This window comes from Chaetodon trifascialis, chromosome 7, assembly GCF_039877785.1.
Source record: "Chaetodon trifascialis isolate fChaTrf1 chromosome 7, fChaTrf1.hap1, whole genome shotgun sequence".
NCBI lineage: Eukaryota > Metazoa > Chordata > Actinopteri > Chaetodontiformes > Chaetodontidae > Chaetodon > Chaetodon trifascialis.
Genome location: NC_092062.1, coordinates 4,245,084 through 4,262,671, shown reverse-complemented (window position 1 = coordinate 4,262,671; position 17,588 = coordinate 4,245,084). Strand labels below are relative to the sequence as shown.

The window sequence follows — 17,588 nt, the reverse complement described above, 5'->3', positions numbered from 1 at the left end:
GTTAGTGATTACATTGGGGATATTGGTCATTTTGTGCAAATAAGGACATTGGAATTGAATTTGTGGTGGTCTTTTAAACCACAAGCTTTCACTTATGAAGCCAGAAAACGAACAGCAGTCTGAGTGCGTAGAGCCCTTTTTATCATTTCTCCTCTATTTGAAAGTAACTGCAAATTCATAGTTCAGCCGTTGACAAAAATTAAATTAGACATCTGGTTAAGTTACATTTGTAACTAGTAATTGGCAGAATTGTGACTGATGTACATCGGAGACTAAATGATGAAATGGCTTCAAATAAATATCACAATCTAATCCACTTGGGGGTGCTAGAGAATACTGTACATGTGTAGCAGAGGGAACCGGGAGGAGAACTGCTTTGGTACCTTGAGTATGGACTATTCTTTAGAGGCATGACGTAGAACTCAGCATGTATGTGTGTGTGTGTGTGTGTGTGTGTGTGTGTGTGTGTGTGTGTGTGTACCTGTGTTCGTAGGATCTCTCCTTTGGTTAGTTGCATGTCTCCAGTGAGTTCTTTAACAGTGATACCCAGTGGCTCCAACCGTTTACTGAAGTAATTAGTCATCTCAGCTGCCAAGGCCTTCATAGGAGCCACATATATGATCTACAGAGAGAGAGGACACAGACATAGAAATGAATGGGATAGAGAACAGAGGGGACGAGTGGGGAAAGTGTGGGTGGATGGGGGTACAGGAAGCTGGGAGTGGAAGGACACTGTGGTGATAAATGAGCTAACAGAGGCAGGATCATTTGTTCCCTGGCAACCAGCACAAATCACAATTTATTGAGAAATATGATGCCAGCCAGTTGCATGGGTAAAGTTTAATGGTGATGTATGAAAAGTGTCTATTGTCACTGGCTGGCTGGCACACAGTGCCGCGTGTGAGCATGTGTATGTGTGTGTGTAAGCTTTCATGAAAGAGAACAAAGCCTTTTGGATGTCTGAATTATTTATCTGAGTGTGTGTGTTAGGATTTCACACTGTGGGTTTATGAAGACATGTATCAATATTTTTAGACTAAACTGCCAATAGCTGACCTTTTGTGCACATATCTAAGACTCTATTCTCCCACTGCAGCTGCATTTCATTTGGACTGCTTTCATCTGCCATTTTTCTATATCAAGTATTCATAAATAATGAAAAAATGAAATAAAATCCCAAACTTTCTTTTTTGTGGCAAGATTTCAGACATTTCATTCAAATGAGTAAAGCATTTTAGATATTTTGCCATTTTGCCATATTTAGATTTTTGCATTAAAGCCCCTCAAGACTTAACTTCCAGTCACTCTCTTGGTGTGTGTGATGTTCCTACACGAGCACAAAATAATCTGCCAAAGTGAAACAGTTAGACTGAAATATGATTTAGCAATATCTGAATCAAGTTGTGAGATGTTTGCTGTGGCTGCCAGGTCACACCCACACAGTCCTGAGGAACACATTAACTAACTAATTGAGCAATTCCCTTTTTGAGTATTAAACGCCTAATAAATAAAATATTGCTGTTTCCGTAACATGCTTGTTTTTTTACAAGACAGAGTTGTTAGCCCTGTGCTCAACCCCCAACCTGGAGGACCAGTGGATTGCTCTTTGTCTGGCCTCTACCCTTCAACCTGTCCAGCATGGGGAGCCCTACCGGGAGATAAATCTCCCACTGGCATAGCACTAGGGGTCACTGAGACACACTAGCTCCCCGCTCCTAAATAAAATATGCCATGAGTATTTTTTGAACTTTAACTTTGGGAGTTGCTCATTTAGTCAGAAATATGTTCATTTTCTACTCACAAGAAAAGTTGAAAAAATACTAGTACAGAACACCACTGAAGGACAAAAACACTGCACAAATTGGCAAAACCATCTTGGAGGCGACATAATCAAGGAAATCCAGCTGTCCTTGACTTAAAACAATCAGAAAGCTCCCATTTAAACGCTGCCTGAAATCCAAGCATCCAAAGCTCAAAGGATCAGATCTGAATGTCTGCTTGGGGTGTGTGAGTCTCAGCAAGGAGTATGCTTAATCTCCTTGAGGCATGTTGAGAGACTCTGGGGTGGAGTAACACTGGGAACATTAAACAGCCATCGCAGATAGTCTTTATAAAGAAATACTGACTGGAATTTTTCCTAACAGCTGTCTGCCTTACATATTACACTCAGTCCAGGTACAGGGCTTCCTACAAACAACCAGTGGAATATGTAATCCAACTACAGCACCATAGTAGAAATAAGTGAGCACATAATGGGATCTCTACTTTGTACTTTGTGTGTGTCAGCGTCACACCTTGAATTCATCCTTCTTGATTACACCGTGTTGCAGATGCTGGCGGATCTCATGAAGGACAGTCAGCATGGCAATGTTGGTCTTGCCAGCACCAGTGGGAGCGCAGACGAGAAGGTTTTCGTTGGTGTTGTAGGCCGTCTCAAACACCATGGACTGGATTCTGTTCAGACGCTTCATCCCCTTGAACACCAGCTGTCCAATCTGAACAAACAGAAAGGGAAGGAATGGATGAAGAAGGGTTAACACATCGTTAGCATACTCGTCACTCAAAAATCTGAATGACTATCATGTGAACTGTAACATATCTTGTCTTCACTTTCTGGTGAATTCTGGTGCCTCTTTGAATAAAAATCAACAAAGAAATAAAGAGAAAAAAATACATATAGTTTCATGTATTTACTTCAAATCAAATGGAAGGCGAAGAGATATATTTAATTCACAATGAAAATAATTAGTCATTAAAACTAAAACAATGCTTTGTTCAGTATTGGTTGAGGCTTCCCTATTGGACAACAATGAAAGGCAACAGCTATGCTTTTGTTTCCTTTGTTGAATTGAATATATGATATATGTTTATTTCATATATTCATGTAAACACTGTAAATCAGCATGAGACCAACAACAACTTGTGTCCTGGTGTCACAAACCAGTTGCATCCATGCTTATTAATTCATTAACATTCATCTATAAGTTCATCCCTATCAATTGATTCCTCAATCTATCTTATTGTCCCTAATTAAAGTAACTGCAATGCTCCTAGTTTCATTTATATAAAAAGACACACTGCTGATGTTTCCAAACTCAGCTGTGGACTATGGGGTAATGCTAATACTGGGGGCAGTGTCAGTGACACAGTTTAACAATACTGGTCACCCGGTTGCCAAGGGCAACCGGATATGGGTCGGTGTCAACCATTTAGTGTAGTTGCCCTGACTGGCGACTGTATTTTCTTTGACAAAAGCACACTGGAGAATATTCCAGCCAGTGTGCTGACATGAAACACAGACAGGTGATCAGTTACATGTGTCAGTGACTGAGTCAGAGTATAAGAGGTGACTGCACAGAAAGTGGGGCATCAAGAAGCATGAAGGAGGAGAAAATGTGTGTGGTGGGCTCAGCTGTCACTCATGCTGCCCTTCGTCTGCCTTCACTATGGCAACAGAGTGTGGGTGATGGCCCTCAATCTCACAGTACCTCTGATAAGTAGAGAAATGGCCACCGTGAAGGACAGTTGGTTGGAACCCCCTCCCCCGACACACGCACACGCACGCACACACGCACGCATAAATACAGACACACAATACAAATACAGGAGAAAACATTCAGCTGCTGCACAGGTGAATTATTTCCTTCATGAACAGAATATGAATAACCCAAAACACAAATATCTTATTAAAACCCCTTTATGGCATCGATGGAGAATACAGCAACAGCAGCTCTGAGCATAATAAGTTCCGTCCTGTCTTCTTATTTTCAAAAGGCAACATCCACATTTTGAATAATATATTAGATGATTTAAAGGTATTTTTAAAACAATAAAAACATGGACTTGACTGTAGCTCAAAGGTATGCAGGGTCGTCTATAGAGAGGATATGCTTTCGCTTACTGAAACCAAATACAAATAGGCTATGAATTTCTGATTATGCTGCATGATCAGCCAGCGTCCCTCTAAGTAAATAAACATTTACAAAGTGAAGTGCAAGTGTGAAACTCACTGTTTGCTGTCAAAGTGGAAATTGTATCATTAAATCTTTTGTACGGTAACTTTGAATTCTATCATTCTTATTTGATCTTAAGAATTGTCAAGCACACTACACACATATAAAAGCATGTCCAGACAAAAATGAAATCCAAAACCAATCCAACTTCAACAATCTGGCGAGGAGCTGACATGCAAAACCCAAAAAGTTCTATTTCTATTTTTGAGATTTTGGCAAAATAAGCATTTTTAAATGAATGAATGAATATGCTTCCCTATCTTTGTGTACCTTGTGGTGTTCAATCAGATAAGAGGTTCCATCAGCTTGTATTTCAACTTCTGTTCACTGATCTAGGCCCCATTTCCACTCACGCACAAACTGAAAATAAATATAAACCCGGTGGGAACAGATCTAATGTCATGCAGGTTGGCAGTGTGATAGTTTGATATGGTGTAATCCTGACTGACACAAATGAGCCAACTAGCCCCAAAAAGCCAACTAACACCAAAATTCAGAGCCCAACAATATAACCAGGTTGCAGTGGAACCTCGTGCAATAGAGGTCACTGTTGTTCCAGGTGCGTTTCTCACCTCCTCATCGACTTTTTCCGTTTTTCTCTTTTCACCCCTGCTCTGCCTTCTCTGTGTTCCACCTCTCTCTCAGTAAAGCTGGTTGAGGATGCCTTAAGCTTAGACAGCAGTATTATTTATTCAAGGATTCATTAGAAGTATGTCATCACTTTCCTCTTCCCCTCGTTTCGCTCCAACACTCATAGAAAGAAATAATTAAAGAGTGCATGTCAGGCGAGGATATGTGAGGTGCTGCTCGGAAGTTGGCCCCCACAGCCCAGTAGGGAGGAAGAGGTTATTAATGCATCAAAGAGCAACTTTATCAGAGTCCACTTAAGCTGGAAGGAGCGGAGGGTGGCTGTAGTCTAGGTAAGGTGTGGGGGGGCTTCAGATGAACATCTTGACACATCCACTAATGTACACATGTGACAGTTCGGCTGTTCTGTGTGGCATACACACTGCTGATTACCAGCCATACACACCGCCAGTAACAAAGCCAACCAGTTATTTCCCACAGAAAGGACGCTGAAACTCCACTCACTGATGGGTGTATTGTCAACAAACATTTAGCCACATTTGCATGTGAGCTGTGGATGTGGCTCTGATGTCTATGCTTAGACAACAGCTCCACCTGGCAAATGCAAATGGACAAGAAGTTGATTACAGCCATTCAAAGCTGTCCAGTTCTGTCCAAATATTATCTGAAAAGATACTAAATTAAACTGCTCAGAATTTATGCCTAAAAGCTATTCCACCCATCACTTAGGCTCTTGGTACCCTCTGCTACTTACCAGCTGTTGGAGGAAGTCTGGATTGATTTTCTGGGAGCCAGACTTAGAGCCATAAAGCTGCAGTTTGTCACCACTTTTGGAAAGAGTACAACTATGGCATTACAATGATTTACCCTTCTCTAATGTTTATCACCAGGGAGAAGAGAGCTCTGTGCATGTATTTGTGTTAGCTGAGTGCTAACATGAAGCTTTCGTAGCAATATGAAACCATAACAACAGCGCCTGCACAGCTTTCCAAGGGATTCATCTGTTGTCCATGGTCTTGGCTGCTCGCTTGCCTTTGAGGACAATGAAACAAACAAATGATTCATTCTTTCAAGGAAAGGATAACTCATACACTATGATGCCATTGCAGCCAAAAAGCTCTGGAAATGGTTAGGTGGATATCCCCTCTGATGGAGGAACATATCAGGGTTGCCCCTCTTTCCATTACACTGTGTTGTAGGTGTTGAGAAACTTGCAGAATCAAGAAGCCATGATGAGAATCCTAATGTTGAACATCAGTACCCCCAAGTTTCACTGAGGTCCAGGATATCTGAAACTAAACCACTAAATCAGCAGCGATTAAAAGATAAAGATTTCATTGATATAACAAACAAATCTTTATTCAAGTGTATGTGTACACACACACACACACACACACACACACACACACACACACACACACACACACACACACACACACACACACACACACACACAGACATGTAAATGTACCCTTTGTCCTGCATTGCTTTGATGTAACAGAGCTTAAGTTACAACAGGAAGCAATTTATTAATTTTTTTTATTGAATGAATTTTCTTGTTATCCTCTATTTTTCTTGATGTTGTTTTCAGCTGTTGGTATTGTTATCCTGTTCCTTTGTGTGTGTGAGTGTGTGTGTGTGCATGCACACGCTTATTCATTTGATCCTGAATAATACTAAAAGAACCCATGATATAAAGGGTATCAAGTTTAGAACAGGAACTCAGAATGCATTATATACAGATATTTTGTTGCCTCAAGCCTGGAAATCTCTCAATTTTACATGATTTACAGCTCATAATAAATGACAATGATAAATACTATATTACTAAAGTTAAAAACAATTCAAGCTACAGTATCTCCTAATAGTTTGTCTTAATACAAATTGCCTATATGCACGTTTCCCCCCAAACGTGTGGGACCCATATAGAGTAAATATGAATCCTCTCATAAAAGGTGAGTGAAGAGCCAGCAACAAGCAATCCCGTACTGAGAAAGGCAAAGAATTACTACTTCTGGTGGCTAAGATATTAGTGGGGGAGGACAGCTATGTATTATGTGAGCTGCTCCCACGTCAAGACTACTGATTTAAGTGCTGCTCCTAAACTTGGACTGGTACTAGTGGGGAAGTTAGTCTAGAGCCCCTGTTTTCTTTTTACTGTTCATGTGTGATTAATGTCACCCAATTAGTTCACTCATTGACCTTTGTATTTGAAGCTCTGTGCACGAGCTCCAGCTGACCAGAAATCCCACTTTTAAAAAAACAACATATTCCTTTATACCTCCACATACACGCTGTCAGTAACTCCACAACTGAACAAGTTAAGGTACAGTATGGGTGTAACTGAAGCACACTCTCTTCATAATGACTGCAGGGCTTTTTCTCCTCTCTCTGAACAGGGATGATGAGTCCAGTCTCCTCCTGTCTACCCAATTATTTCCCCTAAGGCCAAGTCCAATAGGCTCCTATTTATAAATATTCATTTCTGAATTATGGACCACTGAGCTTCACCTATTTTGTGAGGGTTCTGCACACTCATCTCTGTGTCGCTGTGGTGACCAGAGAGGCACAACAATCACTCCTCATTTTGATTTATTGACTTTGTCTGTTTGTAACGAAAAGCCAGTGTCCCTACACTCCTTAAACATGCAAATTCATGCAAATGCATGCCTACCCCAGTATTCACCTTGAGGTAAAGCATACATGTTGTAAATAGAAATTTGCCATAATTTAATGATCTTCAGAAATCTTCAGTGCCTTTTTATTCTCTACTTAAAACCTCTCTGGCTTCATTGTTATGCTAATGTATGCACACACATCTTCCAATTGGAGATCCAGCTGTGCCTGCCAAAACTTGTCTCGAGGGTACGATGTCAGTGTTGTGGGGAGGCGGTTACTGTACTGCAATAGACATTATGCAGCTGTTAACGTAGAGCAGCAGCCCTGCTTTGCCGAGACCTTGCTCATCAAGAATTTCAGCAGCCAAAGAATCTTCAGGTAAAACTGTCGATTCTTCGAAGTGCGGTTTATCATTTTCAGTATTTACTACAAATGCGAAAAACAAAGAATTCACCAAGATGTATTCTGAATATCAAAACTGACATAAATCCAATGAAAAATAGACTATAAAAGACTATAAAAATACCTTTGGCAGCGATTTTCTTTTAATGGTTTTCAGGGAGTTTGGTTAATGTGCAGACCCACGAGCACGGCCTTCACCGCCTCTCACCAGCTAGTTCTTTACCCCTATAAGTGGAAGTGGATCCTTAGCTGGCATTTCCAAGCTGTTTAGAGTAAACTCTGCTGAACAGTGTCCTCTGTCTTCTGAGAACATAAAGTCTATCAGCAAAAACAAAATATGAAAAAAAAAACCCATCTATATAGGTAATTCTGTCTGGATGAAACTGCTTCATGTATGTCTTCATAGAGTAAAGCAAAATACTCTCATCTGATGTATTGCTTTAATTTACCTACAGAAAAGTATGGTCCAAAACAACCTGTGTGTTCTTTTTATGCTCTGACCTACCGTTTTATCAGGGCACAGTGTACTCACTAAATCAATTAAAGTTGTCTGAACAGCAAAGAGCACGACCAGTCAGACGATCAAACATGTCGAAAACAAACAAAATGAAAAAGAAAATGAAGGTGAGGTGTCAAATCATTACCCAAACTGTCTGCTGTAAACATCCATTACAGTTTACAGACCCACTTTTTGCTTGAACTTGAACCTCTTCTACTTACTGTTGTGCACTCAGTTTTTCTGTGCAACACGGGATTGTTACCAGCATTTCAGGTGCCCTCACTTTCAGTTCGACCTCCGACTGAAATGGATAAACTGTTTGCTTTCAACCAGTTTGATCATCTGCCTGCTCATGTTTCACAACCTGTTGGATCCTTTTTGAGCGATGTTGTTGCCATGTTACCAGACTGAAGCAATTAGTTTGGTAAGTACAATTTTTTTTAACAATCAATAATTAAAACAACTCCCCAGAAGTTCTTTCATGTCTTTAAACGATAGCAAACAGTCGGGAGAGGACAGTCGAGAGAAATGGGGACAGACAGGGAACAAAGGTCAACAGCTGGATGCATGCTGAGGATGTTATGTATCATGATTGGGACCACCACAGCACGTCTCAAACACAAGTGTTGATAAATCACAGTTTGCCTTCAAGTTTTAAAGTTTGTTGTTGTTATTGCCAAAAAAGAGTGGACTTTTAGGACTAAATCTAAATTGTTAAATATATAATTTATGAGAAGACTGGTTTAGAAACACCAGCTAAAACCTCACACTCAGCTGCCATTCTCTGATGTGGATGCTGGTAGCCTCATGCACACCTTAATAATCACTATGACATTTTTGAGCTTTTATGCTGTTTAACAGTCACGTTTATACCACATTACACAGCTGATCAATCAGTCAGTGACTAGCCCTTGTCACGATCACATTAAGTCATACAAACAGGAGGCAGACTTTGAGCTAGAAAGTCAAATTGACATCACCAGGCAAGATGCCAAGTTAATTAAGTTGACAAGAGTTGAGAGGACTTTATCAAGTAGAAATTCAAAGCACACACATCCAGAGCCAACAGGCTCATTTGTTCTCTTCTCTCAGATACATCACTCAGGCAAAGGACTCCAGTAGCTTAGTGTTTGGTTACAATCAGATCTCTTAAGACAGACACCAAAACCCACTAAAACGTGGACCAGTTATGACAACCAGCTTGCCACTTTATTGCAAATCAGTCCTCATTTTTGTTCCTGCCTAAATTCAGCAGATATCATCCCTCTATTTATTACAAGGCCCCAGCATTTAAAACATCGAGCAAAAGCTCTGCAGAGTCCAGCTGTCTAATATAAGACCATACACATACTGTATGCGGTCAACCCTTCAGCAGCAAGGTTAAATAAAGTATCTAATGAGAGCAGCTGTTCGAGTCTGGGGCTGAAAAAATCTCTAAAACCCAACTCTCTCCTACAGGAATCTGTCTTCCCACACAACATGTTCAGGACTATGCAGATACTTAGGTGATGAGTGTCTCTGGCTGATTATAAGAAAAGAAAGACTGAGTGAATATTTCTGTATTAAGAAACACAGACAGCAGAGTGAGTCAGCTTTCTGTCTATACAGCGTAAGCAGTCGTCCTCAGCAGTACATACTGTGTGCATAAAAAGGTGCCCATCAGCCCATCTTGGGCCAACGCTGAGTGGGATGGAAGCTGACAGGCTCATTAACACCACGGATACAAAGCCTACGGCCATATGGGCAAACTGGGAGGACTGGGAATATCCCGCCAATCCACCAGTCACTTAAAACACACTAATTGGACACCAGTGTTGTCCATATCCATTGGCATCCTTGCCTGTAGGTTTAATGGTGAAACTGAGATGGCCATTCAAGAGGCAGTCACCAGTGTTTTTGTGGTAGCTGCTATTTTGTGTTATTGTGTGTTTACTGTATGAGTCACTATATGAGCTCCTAAACTAATTAAATTCCTCTGTGCATTGGTAATGGGAAGCTAAGAGATAATTGTTGTCATTTTCATGCCATCCTTTTAATTACTTTCTGGTTCCATTTCATTCCATTTGAATTGACAGCCTGATCAACTTTTAATTGCCAGTTTTTGCAAACAGCTTATCAGCCTGCTCCAAGCCTGCATGCAGAGTACTAAATGACCTGGCCAAACACACCCCCACAAACGCATTCTCAAAGAACAAACACACACACACGCATGCACGCACGCGCACACACACACACACACACACACACACACACACACACACACACACACACACACACACACACACACACACACACACACACACACACACACACACACACACACACACACACAGAGTAAATCCCAGAGCCAATCCTATGGATCCATGTGCATGCTGAGTGTACACATGCACACCAACCCTGCGCACCAGATGCATGGTGGAGTTTGACAGAGTGAGATGCGGATGCAGCAAACAGGAGGCCCATTCATTTGCCTACAGATCAGCAGCAGCAGGAGAAAGAGGGGGAGAGGGCACAAAGAAGGGAGAGGGAGAGTGGGGAGTAGGATGGAGATAGCAAAGAGTGAGGTAATCCATCACTTCATCCATAAGCACCTGCTGAAGAGGCACAGAGAGCTTTGTGAGCCCCAAAACCTTGAACAAGTACAGTACAGCCCATCCTGCATCTCATTCTGCTCAACATCATACTGCTAATTATCTATTTTAATAAACTCCAGGTCTGTATGTGTGATGTACACAGTACCACAAAAGATAAGTTTCTACCAACAGTTTAACAAATTGTCCAATTAAGCTCATAATGAGCAGGCCGTTATATGTGTGGTGTGCTTTACATTACGCAGTTTCTACTAAAACAATGAAAATAAAATAATGGCTTGTGTACCTACATACACAGTTGTCCCCATATGGAATAACAATAAACGTTTGTTAAATGACATCAGGTGATATGACTAACTAGAAGTTTTGACATCTGACTGATAAGCACCCTAGCAGGACAAAGCGCTTCATGGCGCTGAATCACAGATGTCCTGATTCAGAACTTGAAGTTGATAAGCAGAAAACAATTATACAACTCCAATTCCAAAAAAAGTTTTGTGTAAAACATTAACAAAACAGAATGTGATCATTTAAAAGTCCTTTTTGACATATTCCTAATTAAAAGCACTACCAAGACAATCATTAAATCATCACTCAACTTCATTGATTTCTATATGTTTATTCTGAATTTGATGCAGCAACATGTTTCCAACAAGTTAGGACAGGAGCAACTAAAGACTGGGAAAGATGTGGAATTCTCCAAAAACACCTGTTTGGAACATTCCACAGGTAAACAGGTTGATTGGTAAGAGGTGATGGTATCATGATTGGGTATGACAGACAGACAGACAGACAGACAGACAGACAGATAGATAGATAGATAGATAGATAGATAGATAGATAGATAGATAGATAGATAGATAGATAGATAGATAGATAGATAGATAGATAGATAGATAGATAGATAGATAGATAGATAGATAGATAGATAGAACTTAAGGAGTTCTATCGACAAGTAAGTGTTGTGGACCTATAGGGTGGAAGGCTATTTTGATATATTCACCATAAAAATAAATTACTGAGTGTTTTACGCTTTTTTAAAATACTCAAAGCATTCAGTTTTAAACATGGATATGGCTGATGGTTCCCTATTACTGGATGCTGCCTGGATATGGAAACTGATTCAGCCTACTTTTTCACCATAGGTACTTGACAGATGAATTTTACACAGCAGAAATACACCACTGTGAAGTTTGAGTTGGACACTTGACAAACATTCACTTTGGATCCAGCGGCATCTTCCCATCAGAGGGCGATTAGCTCACAACAGAGGGTTTCACTTAGGCACCATCAATAAATAATTGTTCTAATGACACAAAATCAATGTTCTCTTGAACATTGCCACAAAGTCTTTGCCTTTCATCTTTTCGTTCCATCTTGGTATAACGTTTCGATTCCTATGGACTCTGTGACATGGTGATTTTCTTTTTTTTCACTGAAGTGCATGATACGCATGGTGCACATGGAGGGTCTGTGGCTCAGGAGGTAGAGCGATCATCCACCTATCAGGAGGTCGGTGGTTCGATCCCTGGCCTCAGCAGTCCACATGTTGAAGTATCCTTGGGCAAAATACTGAACCCCAAAATTGCCCCCGATGTGCACCATCGGTGTGTGAATTCATATGTATGTCAATTTGGATGAAAGTGTCTGCCCAATGACTAATTGTAATTGTAATTGTAATGGTACTATTGAGGTAAAGGCAAGCAAACTGTGCATGCTACATATGCCAGACATGTTCTCCAGCATTTGCAACATTTGTCTCAAAAAATCCAGGGAAAACCCTGGCTTCATGTGAGTAAATCAACTAAATCACGAGCTGAGACAGCCAAGGTTCATTTTGATTATTCTAGTGCTGTCAATCGATTCAAATATTTAATCGCAATTAATCTCATGAATGTCGTAGTTAACTTGCAATTAATCGCACATTTTTATCTATTCTAAATGTCCCATTAATTATCATTTTAATACTCTTATCAAGATGGAAAAGTGGATAGGCTTGCTTTGTGCAAATGTTTTTTTATTGAAAACAACAAAGTGTAGTGTTATATTTCACACTAACATTCTCACTTTGAGCAGTCATTCACATTTGAATGAATCAAATCTCACACAATTTAACAATGTCAATAAACAGATAAAAAAATAAATACTTGGTTACAAAAAAGTCCCTTCAACAACCCTTTCTAAGGGATCAAAACAGGGTGATACAAGATAAAGTACAAATGCACATCATTGTAAACTAGGACTCAGGCTATAGTGCAGTTAAACCATGGCTTAAACTTTCCTTTCTTAAGTTTCCTTTGAACATACAAGCAGTCAGACTACGATGCTCTTCTGTTTATTCACCAGAGGCTTTTCAACCCAGCCTCTTATTTCTCTCCAGAAAGAATGAACATTACTTGGCTATGGCTGCAGTAAGCTTGTTCTTAGTTGCGGTATCCATATGTCAAAAGCCATCCATTGTCGCCTGGTTTTGACAAGGAGGCGGCGGAGAATTCGCATTAGCCGTGTGTTTGGCCATCAAGTGGGATTTCAGTGCTACAGTGATAACTCAGTTCACACCGACAATACACACAGATAACTTTGGTCTTGTCAGTCGACCCATCTGGCAACTTTTTGAAACTAAACTTTCCATTCAGAATCTTGTTCGCATCTAATTCGGTGTTTTGCGCTTGACATCCACACAAACCGGTAGCCTACTCCTTTACAGCTAGCAAGCAGACAAGATCAAACACGTGCATGGGCCGTGCCTATTGTTTTGTTTCCGGTTTACAATTGGATTGTGTAGTTTTTGTAACGTTACTAGCAGTGGCCACAGCTTATTAAAAACTACAAGTTTACTAGGTCACAAAGAGCGTTAATTGCGCGATTAAAAAAATGACACCGTTAAAATCGATTTGCATTAACGTGTTAATAACGCAATATTTTTGACAGCACTAGATTATTCATTATTCTATTATTTCAGACAGAAGACAAAATATTAAGGATACCTTATAACACAGTGCAATGCAATATAACCTCACCACATATAAAAGGTCAAAAATATTATAGATTTAAATTAACAACTTACAGACATCCTAACAAAACTGTTTCAATAGTTCATTATCCCATAGGCTACTGCAAGGTCACTAGTGACTCATTTCAATTAATTGGAAAGATTTATTTGAATCTGAAATCTGAACACAAGCATCTGAAACGACAGATGAAGAATCAGCCTTGTCAAAATACTCAGAGTAAATTAAGATGGGGCATCAAATTTAAGTTTAAACTAAATGAAGTAAAACACAATAAGTGTAATTTACTAACAAAATGAAAGAAACACAACATCCACACCTTTTTCAAAGGCTCACAGACATTAGGTAGATTTTTAAGGTGATGTAGCATTGTCCCATTTAAGAGTTCTGTCACTCCATCAGACAGGATTGTTAAAGTTTGAACCCTTGAATCCTTGACGACTCAAGGCTTCCGCTTAACAAGTCTAGGCAAACACATAGAGCCACAGTTGTGTGCTGTGGGGGAATCACATCAAAACTGGATTAGGGAATGCAATCAAGGTGGATTAATTATGGCTGGAGGGCTGTTCAGTTCCACATCATCTTTGCAGGCCTGTGCATATACACTGGCTGGCTGCTTCCTGCACAGGAAGAGGAGAGGGCAAGCTGTCAACAGGCCGAAGAATCAAAGGATGTTGACTGAGTGTGGTGATAGTGGAACATACTGGACTTACAACAGCACCAGGCCTGAGCACCTGTTATCAGCTGAGACTGAAAGTATCTGTCAGTAGACCTTCATTCATCAACCTTCCAATCTGAGTGATGAGACATAAAGGAGGCCAGGAGAGTGGGGCATAATGCTCTAAATGACAAACCATGACTTAACCATAACAACAAAAGACAAGAATCAATACAATCCATCTACTCCTATACCATGAATTTTCAAACAGTATCCTTGATTCACCGCAACAGCAGAAGCAGGCCTTTATTTGAAACAAGATTTTATATCAATGAATCTCAACACCCCCTTAATAATGTTTCACATCAAAAGCTTTCGAGCAGCTCAAAGGGCATAATTCTTGCAATATCAAGAGGGCTTTCAATATGAAAAATCTACTGCAAGAGTTTCACTGACACTGGCTTAACTTTGATTGAAACAATGGCGAAGAAGAAAACAAAAACAGCATTACTAAAAGAGAAGCTTGAAGTGAGTATGACATGACTGTAGTGATGGAATTAATGCTGTGGAAATGCACATTAAACTAAATCAACTTCATCATTATTGTGGTAACCAGGAGGTAGTATGATTTGCAAACAGAATCAACAGCAACAGTAAACAGAGCATCCCTTTACAGTCACAGTCTAAACATCTTTTACCAGCAGGATACTGCTTTACGTCATAAGGAATGCATCATCTAAAGCTGCTTCCACCAATATGATAATGAGTTCAATGACCTTCAATAGCAACCACAGTCACAAATCTTCAATCCAGTGTTGCACCTTTGAGATGTGGTGAAATGAGGGATTTGTGGCATGAATGTGCTGCTGACAAGTCTGGAGCAACAGCATGATGGCATCATGTCACCATGAAGCAGAATCTGAAGGGAATATTTCCAGCACCTTGTCGAATCCACAGGGGTAAAGGGGTGTCTTACCCAGTACTGGAATGGTGGAATAAAGTAGCAGAGTGTTTTTATCAGACAAGAAAAATAGGTAAGTTAAAGGCCTGTCTTAAATATAAGCCTTCTTCAAATCAAGGTTTGATTCTGAAGTTGGGGCAAATAAGAAGAAGAAGAAGAAGAAGAAACATACTTTATTTTATCACACACACTACATGCACAGGACATGCACACGCCATGCTTCGTGAAATTATTTCTCCGCATTTGACCCATCCATCGTTCGTCCTTCCTCCGCAGCAGACGAGGAGTAGTGGGTTGTCAGCCGACAGCGGCGCCTGGGGACCCAGTTCTTTTTTCGTCAGGTGGTGATCTTCTTGCATGTTTTTAGTGGGGTATATTTTTATGGTGAACACGGGGAGAACATGCAAACTCCAAACAGAAAGGCCCCTTTCCTCGAGCAGCAGGCACCCAAGGCATGGTGGAGGACATGCCCCCGGCACCCACAGCGGGGATCGAACCCGGGACCTTGCAGCTGTGAGGCGACAGTGTTTCCACTGTGCCACCAAATGAAGGCACGACAACACCCGTTGGTGTGCTGAGCTTCTCTTTTTGACAAAACACTGTTCTTAAAAGCTTTCCAGTTGTTCAAAGTGCAACATCCCTCTATTTTCTGGTGATGTGAAACTTCTGCTGTTCTGTTAAGTTAAGTTTCAAGTTCACATCATTTGAATAAAAGGCAAAGAAGCAGCACTGGTAATGATCAGTGAATGAAAACAGTATTTTGTTAAAAAGAGAACTCAGCAGTGCAGAGTCATGTATGCAGCACTGTTCTTGTACTTATGAAATTGGTGCTGTGGAAATGCACATTATGCAGAATTTTCCATGTGAGCCTTAAAGAACAAGAAATTCCATGCTCCCTTTAATGTATTTTTAATGATCAGCCATTATTGGTTCATGACAGCCTTTATTAACCTCAAGTTAGTTTTCCTTATTTTGTAACTATATTTAATGATTTTTTAAAATGTTTTCTGATCTGATGCCATTTTAATTTCCCATTGATGCTGTTTGCTGTCAATGCAAAGTCAAGACTTTCTCTATGTTTGGGATAATCTACTATACATTTTGCAGTACTAATTCCATTAGTGTAACACCAAAATCATGCCCCGCAAATCTGTTGCTCTCTGTGATACTGAATACTTCTTGCACATCTTTCACATTGAAAGCTGCCCAGCAGCTTAAAGTGTATAATCTCTTATTTTACTATGTTTTTTTAAAGTGGAACATCTGCAGGTGTTGGGTTTCAGTGATGGCAACTTAACACCGCCAAAGAATAGAATAGGAGAAGCAACTGGTAATATTTAGTGAATGAAACAATATTTCTGTTAGAAGAGAAAATCGGGGGAAGCGGCCTGGTAAGTAAGACATGACACTGCTGTTTTACAAATAGAAGCAATGCTGTGGAAATGTACATTCTGCTGAATTTACCATGTAAACCATTATAGTACAGGTAATCTCATCTCTCTCATGTTACACGTGTCCTTTATTTGTTTGTGCTGTATTTTTATTTAAGACTATGTTATACCTTGAATACTTTTTAATGTTTTTGTTTACTCTATGTACAATGACTGAGTTTGACACCATAATTGTCTGAGTAAGGGATAAACAACACAGAGGAGGGAATTGGGAGGGAAGAGTCATTCATTACTTACGCCTTTCAACACCCCCTCGTGCCCACTATGGCTCTCCTGTAGCAGCTAAATAGCAAAGCTTTCTGCATTCTTTAATCATTCTCCCTATATAGACTGCTTCTCTATGGTAATGTATCATTTATCAGAATGCGTTAGCAGCTTGACTGGATTCCTATCAATTAGCAGCTCATAGGATGTGCAGTTGTGTGTGCTGTCGAGGCGTCTGTCTATATTTGAGTTTCAGTGTCCATTCTGTTGCCAGTATTATGAGGTACATCAGCTATGTAGGAGTAGTAATGTATGTTTCTATGCGTGTTTGGTCCATCAGTACAACTAAAGAGTGGCACTTGCTCTCACTCACAACACGCTGAGTAACATATTTATTTGGATAAATTAAGAAGGCTTTTACCACAATGGCAAGTGCAGGACGCCTAGACCCTGATTCATTAGTTAAAAAGCACCCTAATAAATTCCCCACTTTTAATGTTTCACAGAGCTATTAAAGGCGTACCAAGGCTCACACAGCCCTGTTTCCCACTACAGCTTTCAATAAATGACAATCGGCACTCAGTGTAAACG

The 17,588-nt window shown here is 40.2% G+C and overlaps 1 protein-coding gene across 3 annotated transcripts in view; it reads right to left on the bottom strand.

Moving 5' to 3' along the window:
- Window positions 1-17,588, bottom strand: part of ascc3 (activating signal cointegrator 1 complex subunit 3) — a 180,058-nt gene that overhangs the window by 103,004 nt on the left and 59,466 nt on the right. For all 3 annotated transcript variants that reach the window (XM_070966215.1, XM_070966216.1, XM_070966217.1), the window contains 2 exons: window positions 2,295-2,495; window positions 482-622 (listed from right to left, as the gene is read on the bottom strand). In XM_070966215.1, the coding sequence (XP_070822316.1) occupies window positions 482-622; window positions 2,295-2,495 (342 nt within the window). The remainder of the gene's footprint in view (window positions 1-481; window positions 623-2,294; window positions 2,496-17,588) is intronic.